Below are 22,105 nucleotides of genomic sequence, written 5' to 3' on the forward strand. Positions count from 1 at the left end.
TGTAGCTTCCCAAGTACACGTAAAATCTTGTATTTATATTTCTTGACCTAATATACCATGAGACAAAGTACTAGCACCATTATGAGCTCATTTCTGTCTCAAGTTAACAGTGTAACAGCTGATGAGAATTTGTATAGCAGAGTAAAAAAAGTAAGAGTTCACTTAAGTTACAATGAATGCAGCCTGGTGTGAAATTGCAGGTGGAGATAAAGATCGGGAAGCTGGATAATTTTACTAAGAGCTTGAAATGTGACAACAGATTAAGCTGCCAATCTGTCTCTGAATGAGATTTTTTCAGATTTAGACAGCCCCAAACAAAATGATAAAGTTGGTAGTCACTTCAAAAGCCCTAATAATATGCTTTTTTTTCTTTTTTTTATCTTCCACATAATCACCTCTGATATCAAACGTAGTAAACGCTTTTACTTTTCTCACAGGAGACTATCTCTATCATATACCTCACTTTTACACCTTATTTGACTCAAAATTCAAACTTAAACATACTGTATAATTTGGAGGATTTTCATTTTTACTAGCCTGAACTGGCTGGTGTTCCTGCTAATATCACATTAGGAATACAACTACTACATCAGACGCAAACCCACAAATACAATCAGAGATTCAAAACCTGACCTTTGTCCAATAAGCTTTGACAAGAAGGAAACCATTCTGTAGGGCTTAGAAAAGCTGCTGGAGGAAATCGGCTCTAAAGTGCTAACTGAGCCTGATTAGTTTGATCTCAGACCCCGTGTGGCCCCTGGATGCCGAGTTAATATAAACTCAGTCCAACAAGCACGGCTGCCAACACATCAATAAAGCAAACATTTGAGAGTTGAGATGGTGTCTGCTGTTATCCTGAAACACTCCAAACAAAATTATAATTCTGTTTTTCAAAGGTTGGCCAGCTTGACTGAATAAGCTGTACTACTATCACTGTTACTGTTGTTATATTCAGACACTTCAAATGCATCACGTTTGAATGAGTTTGACAGAGTTGCCTCTGGATTTTTTTTTTCTTCTTTTCCAACAGGTTAGATAACATACATTTACCGACTTGTTGATTGTAAGGTTTGTTTTCAATATCTAAGTTACAGTTTTTTGCTCCAAATGTTTCGTCTGTCCGACGTTGTTCATTTCAAAATAGACTCGGGATTAGGGTGATAATATTACATTTTTCAGCATATGGTAGAGGCTTACTAAAGTCGTGACACAAAAAAAGTATAGTAAGTATGAGTATAATGGCCCGATCAGAATTTCGTTACTTAATTAAAAGCATTTAAAGGTGATTGGGATAAGTGTGACGACACCAAGATTGTTCCAACAAGACATAGGAAATAGCTAAACTATTGAGATATAATCAAAATTGGAAGTGTATATTGAGAAGAGAAGGTGCCAGGGGGAAAAATATCTAACTAATTGTTACCAGGAACACATAATTACGAAGAGCCTCCATGTTCCATAACTGCAGTTTGCCAGAAGTTTGTGAAATGCTGAAAGGCATCACCAAGATAAAGGAAGCTAAAAGGTTACCACCAGCGGATATGATTGATTTGATGAAGCATTAAGATTATGCTGAGAAATACTTTACACAAATGATTTCAGTTGTATGGACAGTTGAAAGGTGGCTGTTGATGGACTAGATTGATGGGCCTGTGACTGAAAACCTTTAAACCTGCTACTAGTTTCAAGAATATTTTCCTGACACGGAGAAGTCTGTGTTTTTCAACAAGCCCTCAAACTTTATGCAGGACGAAGCAGCATTCCAAACATCCAAAAGCACTAAAAAAAAAAAAAAAAACACTCAACTCTAAAAAACTGAATAAACAAGCGAGATCAGGGAAAAAAAATCCTTGTAATTTAGTCAATATTTATTACTTGCAGACTTATGTTTGTTAGAGAGACAAAGCTCACTTTTTCCCTAGTAAAAAAATTCAGATTTGAGGTTCAATTAACATTTGGGATTGAATGTAAGCGCTTTATTTGTTCAAAACAAAATTAAACCAGAGGAATGCAGTTTGCCTAATAATTGTGCACACAGTGTACAAGTGTATGTGTACCTACGTGTTAAACTGCTCAGCAAAGATGAGGTTGGTTGAGGTGCCAGTGATGGTGATGAGCCCTCCGATGGTCGCGGCGTATGTGATGCTTAGCGAGAGACATTTACAGATCATGTGATCCCTCTTGGTGGGATACTGAGAGTCTCTTCTGGCCCTCACCCGCTTTACGTTTGGAATCTCAATCGCAACCTAATGAATAGGAAAAATGCTCAAAGTTAATGGACAATGTTGCTTGAATCAACCAGTAAGACAGGGGGTGGTATTTCTTTTTTTCACATGTCCACCCTCTTAACAGTCTCAAGCCTGCCTCATTATCCTTCACAATGACACGTCACTAACCTGGGGCAGGTGTCCGTTGGTCTGTTTTACAAATGTCTTGTTCAGAACTGGCTGCAGACCCAAGCCATTTACCTCACCACTTTGTCCCTGAGAACAGTCAAAATACAAATGAACAAAAAAGGGACTTCACCACTAATATATTATTTTTTTTCTGTGCTGCTAATAGCTTTTTTTCTACTTTTACCAACTCCAAACAAAAAAGGACTTGAAAAATATTACCTCACTTAGTGTGTGAAGCTCCTGTTTAGTACAGTTATTCCTTGGCAAAGAAGAGAAGAGAACAATGAGGAAATAAGAATCAAAAATGAATGTCAGATGAGATTAATGTGATACTCCAGACAAGGTTCATTTATATAGCCCAAAATCATGTGGGTTTTACAAAAAGATTGGCTTTCCGTGAGAAAGATGCATGATAAGATAAAGCCTGTAGACAGTTCACAGACAGATAATTTTACAGTCTGTGAAAGCATAGCACAAGTAAACAAATAAGTCTGAAACAAATAGGGTACAGAACTGAACATAAAATCGAATATTAAAACCCTAAAATCAGCTCTAGCAAGGATTGGAAGCCAGTGTAGTGATGTTAGAAATGATGTAATGTTGATCAAACTTTTTTACTTAGTGTTATGGCAGAAGTAGTTTGAATTATTTGCAGGCTTTTTAAATGTAAACGAGGCAGATCAGAGAAGAAAATAGTGCGATTTTCAAATCTGGGAGTGACAAATCAATGTATCAGATATAGACAGAAAAGACAAAGAATTCTAAAAATATTTAGTCGAGAATTCGATACCAACAACACACTCCAAAAAGTTGTAAGAAAGGCAAAGAAAGACATTTTTTTTATAGAACATACAACCATCCTGGATTATTCTACAATCAGCAGATAAATTGGTGACAGCGAGGTTATTAGGAGGGAATAAAATAGAAATATAAAATATATTATAAAAAGTATACTAATAAAAAATATTGCAGGAAAACTGTCTTGCCACCATGGTCAACAGAAAAAAGTACTCTGGAGTACCTTGGGAAACCATTTTGATTCAACACAGTCCACTGCTACATAAACTCTACACAGAAAAACCGAAGACTTCTCTGGACATGAAGCTCATTCCAGATGAACGGAGAGAAAGTGCGCACGAGTTCTGTGGTCAGATGAGTCTAAGCTTCTGCTGCTTTTGGGAAGAAAAAAAGTCCGATGCTAGGTGCAGCGCAGCATCTGTGAAGATTTGCCAATGTGTGAAGGTACCTTTGATACACGCATATTGGAATTTTGATATATGCTGCCGTCAATGTGACTTATTTCCCTTCGCAACCCATGGTTATTTCTACTGGACAACGCCGGACCTCATTTTGCACAATTACTCCAGAATGACTTCACAGAAACAGAGTGTGTGTTTGACTGGCCTGCCTTTTGTCCTGATCTGTCTCCTACTGAAAACGTCATGAAGAGGAGAACCAGACAACAAAAACCATGAACATTTGAACAGCTGAAATAAAAAGAGTAACCCTGCTTGACTCCAACGGTTAGTATCCTCTGTTCCGAAACGATTGAAAAGTGTAAATAAAAAAAAAAAAAGGGTGATGTGAGCATGCCTTACTCCAAACTTTTTCAAATGTTCAATTGCAGGCATTCAATTCCAGATTTGTTTCATATTTTCTAAATCCAATGGAGCTGGTCAGTGAAGAGACTGAAAATATTTTCCTTTGTGCATTTGCCTGTAAACGTAAAGGTTCAAATAAATGTGCAAATCACAGATTTAAGTTTTTGTTCTGTTTTAGAAAATTCACCCAATTTTATGCAAATGGTGTTCATAGTCAATGCAGTAAAATTTTAAGAGTTTGTAATCAAAGGACTTTTCATCTATAACAAAAAAAAAACATTTGTGAGTTGAGTTGTTTAACTGGAATAAAGGCTTCTAAAGAAAGACTGGAAAAGTTTTGAAAAATTTGTGGTGCTCACATTGACTTAAAATATTTTCAAGCCAGTTAGAAAGAAAAGGTAGACGGGATGGCCTGTGGTAAAGAATGCTATGCTTCATAAAACTCAAGTAACATACGGAAGCAACTGAAATGTAGAATTAACTAAATACAACAGAGATTTGGGTTGACACTGAGAATTGTTAGGTGTAAAAAAAAAATTCGGAGGAGGTAAATGAGGAAAGCTGAGGATGATAAAAGACAATTGGCACCCATCTATTGCATACCGTATTCGTATGAAAAAAAAAAAAGAAAAAAAAACAACAACATCCACATACGTACCGCTCATTCCGGTAGAAAAGCTCTAACTGGTTCTTGTCCAGATTCTCAACTTGCTTGCTGGAAACGGCTGCAGAGATCAACAGTAATTGTCACAGTATGGAAAAATTGGTTAAAACAAGTTTTCACATACACTATCTAGTGTGACTGCTGGTGTAAGCAATGCTACGAACATCAGTTTCATCTTTAAGATTTCGCAGTAAAGCTTTATTTGTTCAGTGATGTTTCCACGAAGTGACAGAGCCAGACGTACCACTTTCATCCTCAGAGGCCTCCATGGTTTCTGAGTCGCCATGGCTGTCAGCCAGACCAGTGCAGATGAGCTGCTGAAGGACGGCCTCAGCTATGGGCATCACCATGGCTGTGGTGGACGTGTTGCTTAGCCACATGGACAGAAACACTGTGCAGCACATGAAGCCCAGCACCAACCTGGAGGAAGAAGACAGATGCTGGCCAATGCAGTAAACCTATTGGTGTTGGAGCTTTGTTTTTCAAGCTAAAAAACACTATAGTGAATTTTTAACCCTTAGCCAGTCCTCCAATGTCTTATGTGAACCCAGTATTAGCATTTAAAGGGTATAGTTTTGTGTGCATGTGTGTGAGTGTGTGTAAGAGTTGCTCACATGCCAGGCTTTGCCCCTGCAATCATCACCATGCGCAGAGCAATGCGTTTGTGCAGGTTCCACTTCTCTATGGAGGCTGCCAGGCAGATGACTCCCATCAGAAGCAGAGTGGTGTCTTTGCAGTACTCTGCTGCCACCTAAACACACACAGGCACAAAACTTCATACGTATAAAAGCCGATACAATTTATAATGATGTAAAGTGTTTTACTACTGGCATCCCAGGAAAGTGCATCTCTGACATGTTAGAGCCTTATGAACCAACTCGGGCTCTGAGAACCTCAGGGAGGGGTCTCCTGCTGGTGCCCAGAGTCAGGACTAAACAAGGTGAGGCTGCGTTTCAGTTTTATGCTCCTAAAATCTGGAACAGTCTTCCAGAAGATGTGAGACAAGTCAATGACAATGTTTAAATCCAGGCTGAAAACAGTTCTATTTAGCTGTGCATATGAAGGAAAGTATTTTATCTGCACTCTTCACTTTTAAATGAATGAATTAATGATTATTTTTAATGTTTTTTTTGTTTTTTTTTTACTTTTTTTAATGATTTTATTGCCTTCTTGTGATTTTATGTAGCTGTAAAGCACTTTGAATTACCTTGTGTACGAATTGTGCTCTATAAATAAAATTGCCTTGCCTTGCCTTACTAAATTGATGATGGCACAATTGTATGACTTCCTTTATCTTTTCATGATGATAAACTTGAATATTAAATGAAAATAAATAAAATGTGAGTAGAAAAGAAAGAGTCCAGGAGGGGCCTTTACCAGCTTAACCCCCTTCACCACCCTTAATTTATACGAGTTCTTACAGTTTGCTGTTTGTTCTTCTTAATCTGCTCCACTTCCCATCCACTGGTTTAATTTCCAGTCGCATTGTATAAGCCCACATCACCTCACCTCTCACCTAAAAATAATGTTCTCTCGCTGGCCTACTTTACAAGAAAAACAACAAACTTTCACTGTTAGTTCTATGCACCACAAGCAGTAACACTGGGGAAAGAATTAACAAACTACTTTGGAAAGCAACTTCATGCAATACCATGATGAAGGTAAAATCAAATTGATAAATTATGGGAATCTTTCCAAGACACAACATCTTCACAATGTGAACTCTGTCTAATCTGAAGGTGCTGCAAACTATAAAAAGAATTAGTCAGGATTAAAATATTTAAATTCTTAGCACTGATGAAGATAAATTGTTGTAATGAGGGATTTACTCCAGGTTTAACACACACACACACACACGCACACAAGCAAACATGTGAGTAACTGAACTGCATGGCGTACATATAAAGTAAACAGGCTATCCTTCTCAGCTTCTAGCACCTTTGCATCAAAGTTATGATGCTCATTTGGAAGCTAATAGTGCATTTAAGATAAACTCAGAAGTCAGAATGTCTGTGTTCCAAGACATAAACACCGATCGGAGCCCTCCTCAAGATTTCCAACGCAGAAAGTCGGAGAAACCTCCCGAGTTCTGGCCTCAAAATCCAACATGGCTGCCCAGTACATAAAAAACTGTGACAGTCGTAATTGACTGTTAGTTAGCAATTCCATCTTGCTTGCATGCTATTAAATCAGTTGGACGCATAGTCTCAATATCTGTGGCCATACTGCAACAATACTTCTATGCAAAAAATGAAGCGACACGCAGTGTTATCAACTTGTATTGCTATTAATAATTAGCCTGGTCAGGGAGCAAATCTTACTGGTTTTCCTACTAACAACTGGAACACGGTGGACTTGGGTGTGATGTCATTCCCAGCCCTGATACTGACTTCTAAGGCAAACTGAACATAGCAAAACAATCCTAGTTTTATCAAATTGAGTACTGAATGTGTTTGTACTGATGTTGGTACTCCTGACGGACACCAGCTAAAGATTTAGCTTCGACTGTAAATTAGCAGCATTTCCAGTACAGTCGAAACTGAGAGCACCGTAACACTCTGAAAAAGGTTGCGTAAAACTCTCTGCTGGCATATTTATGGAACACCTTCACAAGCAGCTTACAGAGGTGTTAACAGGCAGCTTCCTCACGGTTCGTCAAACACTGTTTGATCACATGAGGCATAGAGCTTACAGTTTATATAATGTCAATAAGAAAGGTGAAGACGAAAAAAGTGAGAAGGGTTAGTTTTTCTATACCTTCCATACTGTTGTGACTGATGAAACCTTTACAGCTGAGTGGAGATGCCTTTGGCTTGCACTGACACAAAGTAATAGCACAACACCATAAAACAGAATGAAAACTCATATAGATCTGAGAAACATGCAAACAGACCTCAATTCTTGGAAGATACTCAAGATAGTTCAGAGCACAAAAAGCCCTTTCACTCTTATTCTTTCTTGGAAAACTAGATATTTTTGCATCAACGGCAGCCCGGATATTTCTCGACTTTGTGGCTAACCCTGATTTTAAATGCCCGCCATATAATGAGTATTTCTCTTGAGTTTTCCTCTAATACTTTCCCTTACAAGTTTTGTCACAGATTGTCAAAACTTGCTACCTAAAATAAAATATGCTTGTGATCAATATTACAGCTAAAAAATGAAAAGGGTCATTCTGATTATGCTTATTCCAAGACATCCTTATCTTAGTTAAAACAAGTTGATTCATAATGATAATTATTGGATGGTTTTCTATTGGCAGTTGAAACTTGATTTGGGTAGGCTGTTATAATTCAAGCTGCTTTATCACAAACGGGCACCCGAGAAAGGTTGGAGTATATTCCAGAGGTTTTCACAGTGGGAAACTTTTGGAATATATTCTATACAGGTAAAGAAGAGTAGCGTTTGTGTCACAGTTTTGCTCATCTCCCAGCACCTTTCCACTCTGCCTGTCAGCCATGCCTATCTCTTCATGCATCATTAGTCTTCCACTCCCCAAGCAAACCAGTATATAAGCTTCCCCAGTTCATTCACTCCTTGTCAGATCGTCTTTGCTGTTCCAATGCAAAACCTTCAAGCTTTTTTCCCTGATTTGATCACCTGTAATTGTAGAGCTACCTGCCTTCTGCCTCTGAATGTGAGTATTGCATTGTGGACTTGTCTCAGCGTTTTTGTAGCTTCTGTGATTTTGACTGCTGGCTTTCCTTCTTTGTCCAGTTTCCTGTGGAGTTTTCTTCCTCCTTGGATTGTTAATCTGGCTTGGACTTGTTTTCTTGCTTCCATCATTCAGAACTGTTGTTAACAATAAATTCTATTGAGAACTGAGCCAGCTTGGCAGTGTAATGCAATTGGGTCTGAACACCTCCCATTACAGTTCGAATGTTAAATCTCTACACACACAAACTCGGCTCGATTAAGGTTCTTTGGGGATATCTGTGTTTCCTATGTTTGCAGCAAACCTTTTCAAATCTGCCTAAAAATAGAAAAGCTGAACAGAAAATCATTACATTTTTAGATTTATATCAATGTCAAGTACAACCTGAATTTAAAAAAAAAAGTTGGGATGCTTTGTGAGATGTATATAAACACAAAATGCAATGATTTGGAAATCTCCTAAACCAATATCTTATTAACAATAAAACATAGAAAACTGTTGCAAGCGAGACATTTTACAAAAAAACAAAAGCTCATATTGAATTTGATGGCAGCACACATGCCAAAAAAGTTGGGAGAGGGGCATCAAAAGGCTGGAAATGTAAGTGGTACTAAAAATAAACAGCTGGAAGAAGTTGCTACAACGTATTAGGTTAATTGGCAACAGGTCAGTAAGTAAAGTTGAGCAGAGGTTCAGCAAAGTAAATTTTGTAGCTATTTCAGAATTCTGTTTCTCAACTTATACTTGTGAAAATTTTGATTATCAAAGAATATAAAGTACATAAAATCATCAAAAGATCCAATAAGCTAGAGACATTTCTGTGTGCCAGGGACAAACATGAGAATTAATGTTGGAAATCCATGATCTGTAAGCCCCCAGGAAGCACTGCATTGAAAGCAGGTAAGATTTTTGTCATGGAAATCACTGCATCGGATAAGGAACATTTTGAGAATTTATTGTCGGCGAACACAGTTCACCATGCCATCCACGAATAGCAATTAAAACTCCATCATGCAAAGAAGAAGCCATGTGGGAACATGATCCAGAAACTTATCTGGTTTGAAGCTCGTTTAAAATGGACTGAGGCAAAATGGAAAACTATTCTGTGGTCAGAAGAATTTAAATTTGAATTTATTTTCTTAAATCATGGATAACATATCCTCTGGACAAGGGGAAAAAGAGGCACCATGTAGCTTGTTATCAGTGCTTGGCACAAAGGAATACATATCTGATGGTACGGGGATGCATTACTGCCTATGGAACTTACAACTTGAACATCTGGAAAGACACCATCTATGCTGAAAGGTTTTAGCGCATCCTTCCAGCTTCCATCTTTTTTCAGGCAAGACAATGCTAAAGGGCATACTGCACTTACACAGCATGGTTTTGTAGTAGAAGAGTCCAGATACTGGACTGGCCTGACTGCAGTGTAGACCTTTCGCCACCAGAAAACTTTTGACTTATCATGAATTGCACAAAACGTTAAAATAAAGACCTGAAAAGTTGAACAGCTACGATCCGATATCGGACAAGAACGGGATAACATTCCCAATTCCATTGACATCAAACTTAAGATTACCTGCTATTTTTCATTAAACTGTTAAATGTCTCTCTTTCGACATTTGGCATATTTTCTTTGTTCTGTTTAGAAGATCTGAAAAAGACGGTGTTCTGTTTTTATTTATATTTTACTCATTGCCCCAGTTTTTTTAGGAATTGGGTTTGTAATCCAGCGATCAAAGTAGTAGACAAGAACTGACATCACTAAATTTGACTTATTTAACTTTTTAAAAAAGGGCTCAAGTTGTCATGCACACCATAACTACCTGTATTTACATTTTCTTCTGTGTATTAGGTAAATTTGTCAACATGTCAAAACCGTACTTTGGACTTGAATTTGTGAGATGTATACAGATATTCTCAGGCTGCTGTTTTCTGTTAATGTGACATTTTGGGAATTTGGACCTATTAAAATGTGCAAGCCGTAAGCCTCTTGATCTTTGTACCTGCTTAATCTTGTATTTTTGTTACATCTGGAACCAACCAATCAATTTTAATCATAACCATACCATTTTAAATCTTACTCCTAAACATTTGGAGGTAAGACCACATAGAGAGGGGGAAAAAAAAGAAACTGTGAGTGAGAGGGTATTTAAAAAGTACAAAATGACTTTGGACAATGTTTTCCAAAACAAGTCTCAAACTAGCAACACCTTGGATGAAGGTTCATGGATTAGTCACTTCTGCTATTGTCTCTTTCCTCCATGTACACCTTTGTAGGAAAACTCTAGTGAGACATAGAGAGTGGAAAATAGTTTACAAGTGGCACCTTTACAAGATTTGCCCTGTCCAGCAAGCATTCCAAAACTAATTAAAGATAAGTATTATATGTCAAAATTAAGCAAACTGTCCTGACGGTTGCACACAAAGTCTAAAACAAACATATAACCAACTAATGAACCTCATATTTTTCATTAGAGTTGGTATACAAAAGAATGGAGTTGCAAGAGCAGTGGATATAAATTTTCCTAGTCAAAAGAAAAAACAAGTATGTATGTTGGTTACCATGGCTAAAAATGCCAAAGGTTCAAATGTAATTGTGCCACCAGTGCTAAGGAGTTTGAAACAAACAAACAAACAAAAAATGCATAAAAACTACCATCTCTGTGACACTTTGTTCAGAGGTAGCTGGGGTTACTGCACTGCAGCTCATCAACTTTTTCCTCTTTACCACAAAACTGTTTAACTCTGTTAGCTCTATTTATTAAATTTACCAGCTCAGTAGGAGAGAACTAAAACTCCAAACAGATAGTCAGCTGTACAGACAGGCAGAGAGACTCACCTCACTTGACTTGAGCACTCCAAAGAGTGGGTAGAGGAAGGCTGGGACCAGAGCAGCAGCGCCCAAGGGAACAGCCTCGGACACCCAGTAGACTGCTGTCACCATCAACACATATGCACAGCATGCCTCCTGCAAAGAACACGCAAATCTTAAACTTCCACTCAAAGTAAAGCTCAGAATGTATTTTTTTCTTTTCTTTTTTTTTCTATAATGCTTTTCATCAATAAGCAACATTCGCACACCCATCCATGTGTGCACACACAAGGCACGGCAAGGCAATTTTATTTGTAGAGGACAATTCGTACGCAAGGTAATTCAAAGTGCTTTACAGCTACATAAAATCACAAGAAGGCAATAAAATCATTGAAAAAAAATGATAATAATAATTAATTAATTAATTTAAAAGTGAAGAGTGCAGATAAAATATTTTCAGGTGTCATATGCACAGCTATGTAGAACTGTTTTCAGCCTGGATTTAAACATTGTCACGAGTGTTCGAATTACGAATGCACGAATGTTCTCTTACAGTATATTTTACACATTTAGGTGAGAGTGGTATGGTGTATATTTTTAGGCTTGTAGGGAGTGTGGCTTGTACTTATATTTAAGTAGGACACATGTTTGTCACTGTATTCCGATGGGGACACTATTGGCATAATGCATTCTCTAACCCCTACACTCTAATCATTACAACGTAATGCCAAACCCTACCTTAACCTATTTCTAACACTAAATCCAAAACTAAATTTGAACCCTTAAAAATAACTTCTAACCAATTTGGTCCGCATCTTGACAGGAGGGTCCCATCAGTTGGTGTATTATTGGCTTTTAGGGCCCATCATGTTATAAAAAATTGCACAATATCACACAAACACACATACCAATAGGATTAATCTGGTAATAGTTATGTAATATTAACACACCAGCTTCACATGCCACTGTTGCAAAACCTGCAGGCTTAGTGACTGGCACCCCAGGTCTAAAAACTAAAGACGAATCCCATGACATTTGTTAAGACCTCATGAAAATTACCAAGACGTTCATTAACCTTTTGGAGCAAACACTCACGTTGCAGGAAAATGTTGTTCCTTAAACTTTTTATTTCAGGCCAAATTTAGTCTTTGTAAAGCATGAATGTGTCCGGCCAGTCACATATACTATGTTTTTAACAAGAGTTTTTAGTATGACTGCTTTTCTGTTTATTATTGCCTCTCAAGTTAATCATAAAAATAAGCAGTCCCTGCTGTTGTCACATGCTGCGTGTGTCTGGAGTACTTTTACGTAAGAAGAACATTCAGTATAACATCTTGCCAGTAACAGGTCAGTTAATCTCACATTAATAAACCCAGCAAGGGGGGAATTAGCCACGGGGCTCTAGTGTGAAGCATGTCCAGGCCTGTACAAACTATGAACCTTGCAGAAATCAGTAACGCTAAATCACAGGCTTAGTTTTATAAAGAAATTGTTAAAGCAGAAACAAGCTTAAACACGTATTTTCGTTGGCGGCAATGGCATAAGTTATAGATCGATTATTACCTTTTTAAACAACAACAGAAACGTTTAGATGTATCCATTTTCCCCATGAAATATGAAATACACACTTAAATTTTTGTCTTATTCATTTGGGTCAAAGACTTTCATGTATTTAAGATCCTCAGAAATAAAGGCTGTGGTGGGCCACGTGTCTGGCGAGGGAGTTAAAAAGATCTTCAAATGATTTGAAGTAGGTCCGCTATAAAAAAAAAATGACCATCAAATTATATCTGCTCTATCTGTAAGAAGTATTTCAATATTAGATTGTTTAAGTTCTATAAAAACAAAATCCAACTATTTCGAGTCATTTTCCATGACTGTATGCCCGTAACACAAAGATTGCCTCGAATATAGATTACTGCCATTTTGTTCAAAGCTGGCTGCTCCAGCAAATTCAACGAAAGAACAGAATAGTTAGTCTCTGCAAACATCAATTTTGTATCACCGGATCTGCAGTTAGATTGCATACATTTGACATGCATGGGTGACATGTCAGAAATTTTTTTTTTACTATCTATCAGAGCAAAATGTAGGCCGTCAGTGACAAGAGACCAGGCCTTTTGGAATAATGCGCATCATCTGGACAAAAGAATCAGAAACAGAGGTGTCTGGTCACAGTAATATTTATGATGGAAAGCCTGTAATGGATTGGTGAACTGTCCAGGGTGTAGGATCTAAGCCAATGCTTTAAGCCACTGAGGCATTTCGACAGGAAACCTATTTGCTGCGCTTTTACCATACAATGACGGAAGAATGAGAGTCCAATTTTGTTTCAGTTAAGATGCAAACAACTCCATTTATTTTGCATCTCATGCCTTAAATCACACATCTCAAAAATGCATCCGCACGGAGCATAAGGTGATGCTGCACAGCGGTCAAAAACTGTTTTGCTATTCCGGTTGGAAACACCGGCCGAGCCCCCAAAGATTCATATACAATATATAGGCTGACCCACCAATCACAATCCAACCATGACACACAACATAAACATAAATCTGCTCTTACACAGGGTGTCCCCTGTCTTTTGCCCAATGGCAATTAGGATAGCGCTAAAGACAGCTGCCATTAAACCACTCCTAAAGAAGAGAACTCTAGACGCCTCTATGATGAACAACTACAGACCTGTCTCTAATCTCTCTTTTATATCCAAGATTATTGAGAAAGTTGTATTTAACCAGCTCAACGACTTTCTGAATGAAAGTGGAAGTCTTGATAACTTCCAATCAGGCTTCAGACAGCACTGACACAGCTCTGGTCAAAGTGTTAAACGACATTAGGTTGAATACTGATTCTGGTAATGTTTCAGTCCTGGTTCTGTTGGACCTCAGCGCTGCGTTTGATACTGTAGATCACAGAATCCTGTTGCACAGGCTGGAAAACTGGGTTGGACTTTCTGGAGCGGTCCTTAACTGGTTCAGGTCCTACTTTGAAGGCCGGAGTAATTTTGTTACAATTGGCAGCTATGAATCTGAGCGAGTGGCCATGACTTGTGGAGTCCCCCAGGGGTCAATTCTTGGACCTCTTCTGTTTAACTTGTATATGCTCCCTTTGGGTCAGATATTGCAGAATTTTAACATCAATTATCACAGTTATGCCGACGATACACAACTTTATGTGTCTCTGTCACCGGACGACTGCAGCCCAGCAGACGTACTGTGTCAGAGTCTGGAGGAAATAAACATCTGGATGAGAGAGAGTTTTCTACAGTTAAAGAAAGACAAAATAAAGACAGGCCCTTACAATCACTGACCAAGTTCGTAACCTCGGAGTGTTGATAGACTCAGATCTGACTTTCAGCAGCCACATCAAAGCTGTCACCAAGGCAGCTTTTTACCACCTCAGAAACATCCACAGAATTAAAGGTTTCCTCTCCCAAAAAGACCAGGAGAAACTCATCCATGCATTCATCTCCAGTAGACTCGATTACTGTAACGCTCTTTTAACTGGACTTCCCAAAAAGAGCATTAAACATCTGCAGCTCATCCAGAACGCTGCTGCTAGAGTTTTAACCCAGACTAAGAGATCTGAACACATCACAGCAGCTTTAAAATCTTTAGTCTGGCTTCCAGTCAGTCACAGAATAGATTTTAAAAGCCTGCTGATGGTTTACAAATCCCAGAACGGTTTAGGCCCAAAATACATCTGTGATCTGTTCAGAGAATATAAACCCAGCAGAGCTCTTAGATCCAAGGACTCAGGTCAGCTGGTCCAGTCCAGAGTCCAGACTAAACATGGAGAAGCAGCATTTAGCTGTTATGCTGCAAACAAGTGGAACAAACTGCCAGTGGAGATTAAACTTTCACCAAATGTAGACATTTTTAAAGCCAGGTTAAAAACATTTATTTTCTGAAATCTGCACAATATCTTTTAACTTATCTCGGCTGTTGCTTGTTTTTAAATTCATTTGAATTATTTTATTTGTTTCTCTCTATGTTCTTTTATGTATTTTTAATGCTTCTTACACTTGCTGCAATGCTTTTATTTTATGTAAAGCACTTTGAATTGTTTTGTACATGAAATGTGCTATATAAATAAATTTGACTTGACTTGGTGGCTCAAGTCAAAACCCAAGTACTTCAGCAAATTTGTGAAAAATGATCCCCCTTTCTCTTAAGGCACAGGTTAAAAAAAGTATTGTAATATTTGCTAACTCAAATCGATCAACCAATGAATAAATAAATACAGAGAAGTACTTTTCTTGGATTAACTTATTTTTTCACATGACTACAAACTAGAGCTTTGACTGATAAATTTATCATGTCAGCACATCAGCAGATTGCAGATACCTTGTACTATAGTACAAATTACTATAATGGTGTCAGTCAGTGAATAAAAAGAAAATGCATGAAATACATGCAATAAATGTTTAAACCGTGTTTAAACATTTATTTCGATCCAAAAGCCGTTCATTATGTTCATACATCTCTTTTGGCCTAATAATAGGTATTTTTCTTCTCAGGCAATAACAAATATTTCCCTAACCAACTGTGATGCATCAAAAAGCAAGATTTCTGAAAAAGTTTTATTCAGAAAATGGATTCAAATATAAGATAACATTTTATGGTGAAACTGGTTCAGGACTGTATCATCCCCAAGTCACGGATGTCTGAATCACACAAAACTTCAGCTTTAAAGCTGCCGTCGGCAACTTTTTTTTAGTCATATTAGCTTGAACTGTCATGGGATTCTGGAACTAGAATATTAAATAGGCTGTTTAGTAAAAATCCCGAATTCTGTAGCTCCCTCTGAAGCCTGTAATCGTGCTTACAAAAATCGAGCGCTCCCGGCTGTTTTTAACCAATCACCTTAGGGGGGAGGAATCGCTACCTGTCATCACTGTAAACATATTGCACTTGGGATACATTGCAAACTTACTTTTCACACCACAACGTACAACTGTACAATAGATATATCATTGAACTGTGTCGACAGTATAGCATTATGTAAATATATGCTTATTATTTATCTATTATCTGAGCAGAACAGTCACCAACCACGTCTTCCATGCTGAGCGTGAGTCTGCCCCCAGCTAGTGTGCGCGCACACTGGTGTGAACTCACGTGCACAACCTCGTCCACAGAGAGGGGAGGGGTTTGGGGGGCAATTCGGAGCTTGTTAGAGGTTGGGGGAGGGACCTGAAAGTTGTATCAGTTCAAATTTTCCGACTTTAGACTCGGAATTTTGAAAACCTGCCGACGGCAGCTTTAACAGTTTTTCAAAACCAGCAGTGTTACATATTCTACCCCTGAAGAGGGCTTCAGAAACATAGTATCACATCGAGAGTGCTAACAAAGAGATTTTAAACTGCGTAATGTCCCGCTCGATATGATCATAAAAAGGGGAAGAGTAGCAAGATTGCTTCTATTTAGAAAAAGTTCATGTTAACAGCCAGTATCCTATATCTTTTTTTTTTTTGTTTAATCGGTTTTCTTAGAACTTGCATGTTAATCAATGACTCAAAAATGTTGATCAGGCTCATCCAGGTGAAAAGTTCAAAAAACTAATTGGAGCACTGAGGTCTGCCTGATGATGGGATTAAAGTGGGATAGTGTTCGTTGACACTTCATTCTGCTCACACTGACAAAAATGAAAAGAGGAAAAGAGATGGCACAAGAAAAGACTTAACAAATAGATAGGTAAAGAAAGACTAATCAGGAGTCCCTGATTAGTATCGATTGGTCTCAGTTAATCAGTTGATACAGCTGCTTCCAAGCAAAGACTGCAACTTCAGTCAAATCCCAATAAACTCCTTTATCATTTTCTTTATTTCTTCTCCTTTTGCAACCTCTGATAATTAGACTTTATCCTGAGACGTGTCAAGTAAGAAAAGTCAATTCAGGCTTGTGGAGGAAAGACTGAGGTCGTTTTCACAACTGGGAGTACTATGTGTAGCTTACTGACCTTACTGTCTTAAGTCACAAGTCATGATCTGATCTCATTTATCTACTCTGTTTACAAATTAGACTTTGTGATGGCCTGGTGACCCACCCTGGATGTACCCCGCCTGCGACCCTGAATTACATTATGGCTGTTCGCAAATTACTCATAGCCTTGGTCACGCAGTCCGCTACCTAAGCAACGAACATTATTAATTATAAAGATGTTACTGTAAAATCAGGAATACATTCACTGACCATAACTGCATCAACTGAACTATATTTGAGATTTGGAATATGAGAGAATATCTGGTATATTATCAGGAAAAGGAATTTATTTTTCTATCGGGAGGCAGTAGTAAAAATGACACTGCTTGTGTTGGTCAGCTCAGGTCAGTAGTTGGTCCTTCAATGTGGCAAAAGATGGACTGCATGGGTTTCCAACAGAGGCCGTGCGGTGTTTTCTATCAAGTCTCTACAGATGTAGCTGCTAGTTGGGTTTTTTTCTTGTTTTTCTCGTACATTTATTATTGTTGTTGTTAATGTTTTCTTCTTTTATATGTTTGTCAATAAATCAATATTTAGTGCAAGCATCAAGGACAGCTTTATATCTATACAGCTTCCCTTGGCAAAGCAAATGTGTTTGGCACAACACGGCATTAAGACCATAATTCTATTTGCAGGACAGGACAGGGTTAAAAAAAAAAAAAAAAAAAAAGATTAAAAGTGTCCCAGATCATCTCTGAATGAGTTAATCGGATCTGTGCGCATCCTCAATGCGTCCTGAGTGTGTTCACACTTCTACTTATATACGTTCACTTGTGATATGATTAGCTAGGACACATTAGCACCAGATGTGAACAGGACCTGAGCTTGCTTTGAGGTCCCACCTAGGTTGTTAGGTGGGTTTCGATGTAAGAATAAAATACTGAAAATAAAAAATAAACAGACGTTTCGGAAACGGAAGTCATAAGATGTGGTGAGACATTTTTTTTCTTGAAGCACAAACACAAATTTGTCTTGAGTAACCTAAAGAAAAAATCTATTATTTTACCAAGTGAGATGGAAATTTTAAAATGAAAGTTCTTTTCTCTTAAGGAGTCCAGTTTTAAAGAGAAACCAAACAAACTTTGCATGAACAACTGGCTATGTAAAAGTGTCTAAATGTGGGACTGATGTAACGGCTGTGCCACTTGACTAATTTAATAATTATGGTTCAAACTAGTTTCTCATTTTAAACAACTAACAATAAGGTCATTTCGGGTTTTTTTAAGTGGTTCCAGAGGTTTTTGATTCAAGTTAACTCAAAGCAAAAGTCAGATGAGAGTTGAGGTTTTTTTCCCCCCTCAGATCACCACAGTTTAACAGCTGACAGAACAATTTCTATCTGACAGCCTATTGACTCTCTCATCAACTGCTCAACTGTCCATGAGCAGCTTAGGAAATGGACATGAAAAGTGGCTTAACTACTTCTGAATGATCTGATAGATAACACACAAACTCAGTCTGCATGCAAAAAGATCAATACACATTTTAAAAAAAAGCAACTTTATGAAAATTAACAAAATAGCAGAGTTCTAGAATGGTTTTTCACTACATAGAAGAAGTAAATAATTAAGGATTACTTTTGCAACAACACATCATCAGGAGAGTAAAACTAACCTGTCTCACGATGTTCTAACCCCTGCTCAGGTTTCTTATTATCATATATCATAACCACGGCAAGCTGGACATCCAAACACATGATCAAAACCTTTCTTTTGAAAATTTGACAAAGAAAAGAGTAGCTGAATATGTTAGCTCCTTGCACATGGCAAGACTTGATTACTGATTACAATGTCATCGTCGACCTTTTCACTTTCTTTGATGAAATACAAACTGGAGAGGCCGCAAAAAAGAACTGTGAATCCAACATATTTCCATTGACTGGTTTATGAGTGAATAAACTATCCATCCATCCATTTTGTATACCCGGGTGGCCAGTCCACGACAGGGTCACGCAGAGATACAAAAACATGCATGCTAGGGATTATTTAGAGACATCAATTAATCTAACATGCATGAAGAAGCAGGAGTACCCAGCGAGAACCCACGCATACACGAGGAGAACACGCAAACTCCACACACTCCCTGGTGGGATTCAAACCAGGAACCCTCTTGCTGTGAGGCAGCAGTGCCAACCACCACCACCCCAGCTCGTAAATAAACTAATAAAAGGCACGTGATGTCACTCGCAGGTGACGATATAGGCTTTGCTTTGTCAGTTGTTTAAATTCAGCAGAAGAAGTACTTGATCTTAACGGAAATAAAGCTCCCGAAGGTGAAAATAAAGAAAACTGCGGTGTACATCCACATGAGGGAAAATGAGAGGGTTCTTGATCGGGAATCACTTTAATCTCTGGGAATGCGTAAAGCCGTTTGTTTTCACACATGAACACTGGAGATATTCTGGGGAATAAATGACCAATTTGATCTCGCCTCTTTTCACAGTTGCTATTGACACTAGCGCTTCACAGCGGGCGGCTTTCTGCTGACTGGAAGCGAAAGGGGGCGCAGGGGAAGAGCTGCCTGGAGTGCACAGCTAGCTGCATTCAATGCAGAAAATTGCTGCATTTTTTAGGCTCCTTATTGTGTTGCTGTGTGTGAAGCATATGTGTGTATGAATCCGCAATAGTAGGAAGCGAGACTAAAGTGCACACAACATGCTTACTTGTACAGTAGCAACAAATGGTCTAGAGTGTTTGCCGACATGTTTGTACATTGTCTCAGCCGCTGATGTTCCACAGATTTTTACTACAGAGCTGGGTGCAACTGGGTGTAGGTAATGAAATTCAAATTTTAAGCTCATAACGAAGTTGTTACAATTCATTCTGAAGGGAAAAGGGCTAAATCAAATTTCATCGAAACCCTTCCAGGTGACGAGATATTTTACCGCCAACCAGAAACATCAAAGAGCAATAAGTCAGGGAGCCACCAACTATCAATTCTGAAACACAACTCGCCTGTTAATAGTTCAGATATTTCCGTTTTCCCCAAAGTGAGCAACTCTGGAGCCATAGCAAAGCTAAGCATTGAATCGACTGCAATACGGCATCCGAAGAATCACTTCTTTCCAACATTTTTTTTGGATTCAGCAAGCAATAATTACATGATTCTAATGAATTCAATAATCATATAACGTAAAGATGTCAGCTGAAACAATGGTTTGCATCCAGTGAGCAACGTGCACATCTGCCTCTGCTTATTTGTTCCTGATCTCTCTCCTTCTGTCTTTCTGACCTGCTCTGACTGCATCCTACAGATGTTCTGTTCTTCTGCAGCTGGACACAGTTCCACTCCAAACACACACACACACACACGCACAAACACACTGAACTTTGAAACTCTGTCACATTCCTGACACAGTCTGACGTCCCTGCTCACGCAACGAAGCCATGTGGGGGCAAAAATCCGGCATGGTGGTAGGTTGATTATATAACTTAATTGCTTGGATCGTTAACCCAGACAGAACTTAAATTAGAACAGTGAGGCTACAAGAAGGGACAGAGCAGACTCTACTTCTTATGGAAGCTTAAGCACCTTCAGTGTTAAATGATTTTCAGTATGATGCTGCTTCGTCTTTGGTTGAGACGGCAATTTGCTTTGCAGCAATCTGTTGGAGGAGCAGCATCGGAACTCAGAACCAAAGTGACTCAAAGAAACTGAACGAAGGAAGGAAATCCTTGCGCTGTCCTGGGGACTGCTTTGGGGCTGAAAAAGAATGTTACAAAAGCTTCTTAACACAATGGACAGTGCTACACACCGTCAACAAAACAGTCATCACACAACAACCATCACACAACAACGTGTTCAGCCAGAGGCCTATTTATCTCTGCAGCGACAAGAAAGTTACAAGAATTCCTGCTCACAGCAATAACTCAACACTGACAGTGACTTGATTCTTATTCTAAGTTTTGATTCTTTGTCACAATTTCTTTTTCCATTTTGGGATTAAGAAAGTGTTTTTGTATTATAGCTCATGATTTAGTTGAAAAAAGCCTTTAAACTATAATGGTTGTGACAGAAGCAACTCTAACAAATATATGAAAAATATATTCTAAAAAAAAAAAAGAGGCTTGTTCGACCTTTGGGCATTTCGTGGATAGGATGGAAATGGGTGCTCAGCATCATAGTTCATGTTCAAGTTTTATTTTTTATTTTTAAATTTACATAGCTTATAATATTTATCAAGAAAAACAATTTTGCAGATTTAGCTATCACACAACCATATAATTAGTCATATAATCTACTCATTCTCAACTGACTTAATTCTTTGTGGGACATGCTTTGGCCAGTGTCAAGAAATGCTTTTAGCTTTGTTTTTTATTCGTTGCAGCCTGATCTCTGAAAAAATTCAGTTTTTTTTGTGAAACAACACAATTGACTTAGCCCCAGTGTGTTCTGCTTATAAATTAACCCCTGCATTTGAGTCATACTCCAGCATCACAATATCTGAAAAATATACATTCAGAATCATTTTAAGTCAAATGTTTAATCTGGCTTCAGGTTCCAACATACTTCAGGTTCCAACTTTTTAAAGAATTTTTTACTGTGAATATATGATATAATCATGAAACTTGTCACATGGGGGGCTCAGAAGGCAAAGTTGACCATTGTCAGGGCCATCCGATCAGAATGCACAAATCAACTTGAACACCATTGAACAATATTTATTTCTTAAAGGTGGGGTAGGAGATCTTTTTCTGGAGCATTTTTTTTACATATTGCTTGAAATACTCTTCACACCCCCATTGCAACCAATTAATTAAAAGTTTTGACACAAATATGAAAAGTTTTAGTGGCCTCTAGAACGTACAATCTAGGAAAAACACTATCCAATCATTGTGAACGGTCCGTTCACAATGATTGGATTCTGATGCCGTCTATCAAACTGCAATCTGCTCCTCCCTCCCCCTCCTCCCCCCTGTGCGCGTACCCTGCTCCGTGAACGAATTACGCATCCAGAAGCTTGGCAGGAAGCTAAACTAGAGCCAGCTTG

The 22,105-nt window shown here is 38.3% G+C and overlaps 1 protein-coding gene across 1 annotated transcript in view; it reads right to left on the reverse strand.

Moving 5' to 3' along the window:
* Window positions 1–22,105, reverse strand: part of slc13a4 (solute carrier family 13 member 4) — a 36,246-nt gene that overhangs the window by 11,468 nt on the left and 2,673 nt on the right. Inside the window, exons 2-8 of the mRNA XM_075472081.1 lie at window positions 11,159–11,287; window positions 5,276–5,412; window positions 4,906–5,081; window positions 4,656–4,722; window positions 2,616–2,655; window positions 2,397–2,483; window positions 2,062–2,246 (exon numbers count right to left, since the gene is read on the reverse strand). Coding sequence (XP_075328196.1) covers window positions 2,062–2,246; window positions 2,397–2,483; window positions 2,616–2,655; window positions 4,656–4,722; window positions 4,906–5,081; window positions 5,276–5,412; window positions 11,159–11,287 — 821 coding nt within the window. The remainder of the gene's footprint in view (window positions 1–2,061; window positions 2,247–2,396; window positions 2,484–2,615; window positions 2,656–4,655; window positions 4,723–4,905; window positions 5,082–5,275; window positions 5,413–11,158; window positions 11,288–22,105) is intronic.

Source organism: Odontesthes bonariensis, chromosome 8 (genome assembly GCF_027942865.1).
Source record: "Odontesthes bonariensis isolate fOdoBon6 chromosome 8, fOdoBon6.hap1, whole genome shotgun sequence".
NCBI lineage: Eukaryota > Metazoa > Chordata > Actinopteri > Atheriniformes > Atherinopsidae > Odontesthes > Odontesthes bonariensis.